At 45.4% G+C, this 5711-nt stretch overlaps 1 protein-coding gene across 1 annotated transcript; it reads left to right on the top strand.

Moving 5' to 3' along the window:
• The first annotated feature begins 2499 nt into the window (after positions 1–2499).
• Positions 2500–4801, top strand: TRAPPC3 (trafficking protein particle complex 3). The gene is made up of 5 exons (XM_010289312.1): positions 2500–2598; positions 2828–2927; positions 3192–3374; positions 4062–4718; positions 4750–4801. Coding segments are annotated over exons 1-4 (405 nt in total). The 5' UTR covers positions 2500–2596; the 3' UTR covers positions 4182–4718; positions 4750–4801.
• Positions 4802–5711: the final 910 nt, after the last annotated feature.

Below are 5711 nucleotides of genomic sequence, written 5' to 3'. Positions count from 1 at the left end.
GGAGCTTTGGAGCGCGCCACAGTCCTTGGGAGGGCCGGGCCTGAAGGGGCCGGTACCCGCGGCCGTTCGAACGGGAGCTCCTGTCACCTGCAGGGCAGGGAGCGCCCGGTGCTGCGGAGCCGCAGAGCCGACTGCCGTGAGTCGGGAGCAGGGATCAGGGAGGAGCAGGACGCTTCTGGTCACAGGAACTTTACAGTCAGGACGCAAACGCTTTTCTCGCGTCCCTCTTCTCTGCTCTTTAACCCAATTCCGTGTTATCAGTCCAGCTGAACTGAGAAATGAGGGATGGAGAACAAAACTACAGAGCTGCGGCCTGACTCTGGGTCAGACCAAATCGAATTAATTCATTTTTGATGCAATGTCAGTATTTGAAAGCAAGTAATAAAAAAGAAAATCTGTTTTTTCTTCCTCTTTTGGCCATGTTAATGCTGGTTCAGGCTCAGCAGAGGCCAGGCAGCTGCCCGCTTCTGCCTCCTCCACACCACGAGGGATTCTCTTCTGGGGATTCAACTCCTTAAATACAACGATTTTTATTTAAGGAATTGGTGTTACCTCAGTAAGATTCTGACACTTTTATAGCCACAGAACGGTTATATAGGGTGAGACTATACACTAGTCTGCAATATGAAAAAATATAAATAATGGAAAAAGTATTAGGCACTTCATTCTATTAGATGGACTGAAAATGAGGAGTTCCTTTACAAATACGAATTTGGAAGTTTGCCTTGTTATAAGAGTTTTAAGTTACCTGAACAGCAGCGTCACAGGCAATAACTATGCCCAGCACTGGGTTTGCACACTTTGGGGCTGATAACAGTAGGTGAACGGCTTCATGGCTTTACACAGTAAATGACAGCATCTTGGACTGGTAACAGCTGGATTTCCTCCATTCACTCACCCCCTACTCTCTCCAGCTGCCAAGCCCTGTCTTTACTAAAGTTACTGAAATCCTTAAAAATAGCATAACCTTTTTTGCATGTTTGTTAAATTCTCTGCCAAATGTCTGACTCTGCCAGTTGAGCTGAAGGAGACTTCCGCCTTGTTTGCTCTTGAGTGACCTGAACTTGTGTAGCCTTTATCTTTCCAAGATGAAAGCAGAATTGTAAGTAAAAAAACCAAAGAATGTGTCAGTTCTTTAGGTCTAAAATTGGGCAAAAGTACCAAGGAGCCTGACTGGTTCTTTTCACATGCCTTTTGGTAACTAATTGCTGCTGACCTCCTGAATTACAATGACAAGGTGGAATTCCCTGTGTCTTCTAACCCGGTTTCTACTTGTTGAATGTTACCGTTTGGGAGTGATTCCTCCTTGTGTTTGTCTTGGCTTTGTGTAAACTTGTTCAGAATGAAGTGTGATCAGCAGTGTCACTTAACTCTGATGTTGTCTCTTTTCCCTTCCTTTCTGCCTGCCTGCTGCTTTCATTCTGTAGTATTGGTATTTGCCATTCATTTCACCTTCTGCATCTATGCATCTCATGGTAGGTGACAGGCTTTTAATCTGAGATTAGACTCTCTGTAATGTTTCTGAATGCAGAAATGAATTATGATGGTTTATTTATTCCTGAAAACACTTCCTTCAGGTTCTGCAAAAAGCTAAAGCCTGGTGTAGCTTTTTGTTTTGCAGCTGTTAATGACTGTGTAATCTCTGGTCTGGCTTAATGGCTCCCAAGAAAATGCATTCTGACATAGTTGCTTCAGGTTGAGGATCAGTGATGGTGGTGGCTGGGAGAGGACACCTCTTCCCTTGGTGTTTTCTGCAAATCTGGCAGCTGTGCAAAGAAAGCCCAAGTAACTTTGATCCTAGCCAGGCACAGAAAGCAGATGTGCGCAACACAGATCTGCTGAGCTGACCTGAAACTGTCCTTTGCAGTTCCTCTTCTGGGTCTGAGGAGCTCATTTTAATGTATGAAGCAAATTATGTGCCTAGATAACTTTCTAGGGACCAGATGAGTCTTGTTTTTTCTTGGTTGCAGAATGTAATAGATCTGTGAACGTTTTTACCTCCTGGTCAGTGGTTGAAATAAATTCAGGTCCCTGGCAACTGCAAGTTTATCCATCCAGGAGATGGTCAGTAGCACACGAAATGACCTGGAGGTGTCATTCCAGTTATCTGGGGATGTGCTCGTTAAAGCAGAGACAAATGCTAATTGGCAGCTGACAGGAGTTGCTAAGAATGGCTACAGGGCCTGAGCAGCCTCCTGGCTTGCCTCTTCAGGTCAGATTCAGGACACATTAAGGGGAAGTGCTGTTTGTGTGGAGAGAGGGAGAGAAAGAAAGCGCTCAGTCATTCCTAGTCAAAGAGGATTTCTCTTTCCAAGGAGACTGAAGTTGCCTTGCCAAAATATGAACTGGGTTCTCTCCTTATTAAGCAGCAAATTCCTTTGAGACAGCAGGTTTCTGTTCCCCCTCTCTGGGCCAACGGAAGCAGCGCTGGACACAGATGCAGCAGTGCTCAGTCAGTTTTCTCTTTGGCTTGTGATAAATCCCTTTTGCCTCTGTCTAGAACTCGGAGCTCTTCACGCTGACATACGGCGCTCTGGTCACCCAGCTGTGCAAGGACTATGAGAGTGATGAGGACGTCAACAAGCAGCTTGACAAAATGTAAGCAGGTCTGCTGCAGTGGAGCCTTGCAGGAGCTTGGGTTCATAGTATGGCACATCTTTGTGTGCTGCGCTAAGAATAAAAGCCTGGTAGACTGACTTTTATTTAATACTGATATTTCTCAGATGTAATTTTTTTTCCTCTACTATATTCTTTTATAAATGTTGGCTGTCTTTCTAAAGGTGCGCTCTTCCCACTCTGTAGCTGTTGCTCTTTCATACATTCACAGGGGTTACAACATAGGTGTTCGGCTAATAGAAGACTTCCTGGCCCGGTCCAATGTCGGAAGATGCCACGATTTCCGTGAAACTGCAGATGTTATTGCAAAGGTAACTGACAAAGCACAGCTTTGTCAGGTTTTGCCACGGTTTTACATGTGAAGATAGAGTATTTGCTACTCACAGGACTGTTCTGAGAGTTTGACTGAGATTTTGGGAAGGAAAAAGAGAGAATTAGATCCCTGACTACTGCTGACTAATGGGAGTTGGGAGAATGGAGTGGTGTTTTCAAAACCCTTTAGTAATTTTACAAGCATCAAAGCTGGGCTGTTGCTTCATGGGATGCATTCTTGTTCACACTGTTTGACATAACAGATAGCATTTAAAATGTACCTGGGCATCACTCCGAGCATCACCAACTGGAGTCCTGGAGGCGATGAGTTCTCCCTGATCTTGGAAAATAACCCCTTGGTGGACTTCGTTGAGCTCCCAGACAACCACTCATCTCTCATCTATTCCAACCTGTTGTGTGGAGTGCTGCGAGGTGCTCTGGAAATGGTGAGCCAACATCTCTTTTCCAGTGAGATAGATACGTGAATAACCAAGGTATCAGCAGATACTTTAATGTCTAGTCTGTGTTTGACTTCTGTGTTTGGTTTGGACCTGAAATTCATTCCCAGGAGAAAGAGCAGAGCTACCGGAGTGCTCAGCTGCCCTTGTGTATGGCAGCTGTGAGTCCCAGAGGTGCTGCCCAAGCCCCTTCATCTTATGACCCAAATACAAGCACTAGTATCACCTTGAATTTTTACGAAGCTTCAAAATCCTCCCTTTGTAACTGCCTTGAGCCCTAGTTGGAAATTTGCTGGAACAAGAGAACAGCTGAGTCTCAAATTTAGGAGCCTGTATTTAGGCTTATCCTGCTGAGCTGAAATGTTTGAGGAACACACATGGAGCAGTAGGACATGTAGCCCTGAGTGATACGGTTAATTGGGCTCTGATCTCTGCAGGGAGTCCTGGTTACACTGTAGGAGGTGCGTTTGCTGGCGTAAGGTGCCTGCTGTCCACTGTGTAGGCCACAATGTACAAGGAGGATGTGATCCTGAAAAATAGTGAGCTTTCCTAGAGCTCTGCATTGCATGTCATGCCCTCAGTGTCCTTTAGCTGGTGCTTCACGATCAGGCAGTTCCTAGAGAAGCTGCTATTATCAGGGACATAACAGCTCCTCTTTCCTCTCCCATCACCTAGGTTCAGATGGCCGTAGATGTAAAATTTGTCCAGGACACACTGAAGGGTGACAGCGTCACAGAAATAAGAATGAAGTTCATCAGGCGGATTGAAGACAATCTTCCAGCTGGTGAAGAGTGATTCGCAACCCAGTCTCCCTTTGGGACTGGAGGGGACCAGCTGGTTTTGGCCATTAGCTTTCATCACAGATCTGTAGGGATCTAGTGCCCCTGTACATTCAGACTGACTCACTGACTATCTAAGATGTTGTTATATTCTTCTACCGTTAACTTCCATCTTCTGTAGAAGACGATTGTCTGGTTGCTGTTTATTTCATAGGTTCATTCTGAAGCTTTTTCATAAGGTGATGTCTTTTTCGTATTCCCCTGGGGACTGTTTCTACGCTCAGTTTCTAATTGTGACGTTTGGTTCTGTGAGAACTACTGCTCAAACTCTAGAAGAGCTCCAGTCTGTTCAAACCTGAATCCATGTTCTATTACTAGAATTGGAGACCAAGCTCTGAGAGCCCACTGATTTATTGTTAAATGCTGTCCTTAAAAAGAAGTGTTTAAAATTCATTCAGAGATAAGTATTTCTGTAGACCAAACTGGCTTCCTGCATTTGATTCTGAAGTTACTAGTAAAATGCAAGCTTGATACAAAGGGGTGATTTGGGAGAGCCGCTTGAGTGCTGGCACCCGCTCGGGGAGGCTCCTTTTGTCGGAGAGCAGTGGCATCACACAGCATCGGCAGATTCAGGAGGTCTGTGTGGCTGGGGCCTTTCCGCAGTTTCTCCTCTCTGGCAGACTTAGGGCTCCCCTTTTGGAAGGGGAGGACCGTTAAATTGCAATGGAGCAGCAGCGGATCTTTTAAATGGAGAAAGGGGAAAAGTGGCTAAAATTCCATCGGTGTTCTACAGTGTGTACAGCCCAGGGGCCGCGTGGCAAGTCCACAGAATGAAAAACAAAACTCAGACTAACGCCTAGCAGGTATTAAATGCGTTTCAGTAAGCAGAGTCTGTTCTCCTGTTACAGTGTTTAAACACTGCACAGGGTATATTCTCACAGATGTTTAGGCTACAACAGAATTTCCTGTATTACTTAAATTGGCAAGCTTTGGCAGTCTGTAGCACCTGCTGTTCTGTAAAATAAATACACAAAGTAGCGTTATATCTCAAAAAGCAAGATATTGGAAAATGAACTTCCTCTGCCATCCTGTTCAGCCAGAAAATGCAGTCAGATGTTCAGTTCTCAAATCACTTTACATAGCATGAAGGCACAGATCCACAGAGATAATTAGGAGCTTAAAGTTGATGGCTCTTACTCACTTCCACAGGAGCTGGTGGCTCAAATACAAATACCTCTGTAGGTTTATGCCTGAGTTGTAAGGTGAGAGAGAGAAAGCTGCTGCTTGTGCTGCTGTTCATTTAGGTTCTCCGGATGAGTGTTGGGTCATTTGGATGCTGGGTGGCTCACTCTGTCCCTTTTTTGCCCAAATGAGTCCCTTTGGTGGGAGGGTTTGGATGCCCCATGTGACGTGTGTGTCCTGTGAAGGGGCAGTGAGTTGCTGTAAAAGCAGTTGGAGAATGACCTTGAGGAACAGCGGTTACTGGTGGGTTTTGGAGGCAGAGGTGCTGCACCGTCACGTTGCAGAGAGGAAGAAGATCCGTCGT

Source organism: Phaethon lepturus, unplaced genomic scaffold, assembly GCF_000687285.1.
Source record: "Phaethon lepturus isolate BGI_N335 unplaced genomic scaffold, ASM68728v1 scaffold51816, whole genome shotgun sequence".
NCBI classification, from domain to species: domain Eukaryota; kingdom Metazoa; phylum Chordata; class Aves; order Phaethontiformes; family Phaethontidae; genus Phaethon; species Phaethon lepturus.
This window is presented reverse-complemented; position numbering and strand designations above follow the sequence as displayed.

Bases quoted from the DNA above. Each gene is read 5' to 3' on its own strand.
- TRAPPC3 (XM_010289312.1), top strand. The intron at 2,928-3,191 runs GTAACTGACAAA...TTGACATAACAG, and splicing joins CTGCAGATGTTATTGCAAAG to ATAGCATTTAAAATGTACCT. The intron at 3,375-4,061 runs GTGAGCCAACAT...CCCATCACCTAG, and splicing joins TGCGAGGTGCTCTGGAAATG to GTTCAGATGGCCGTAGATGT.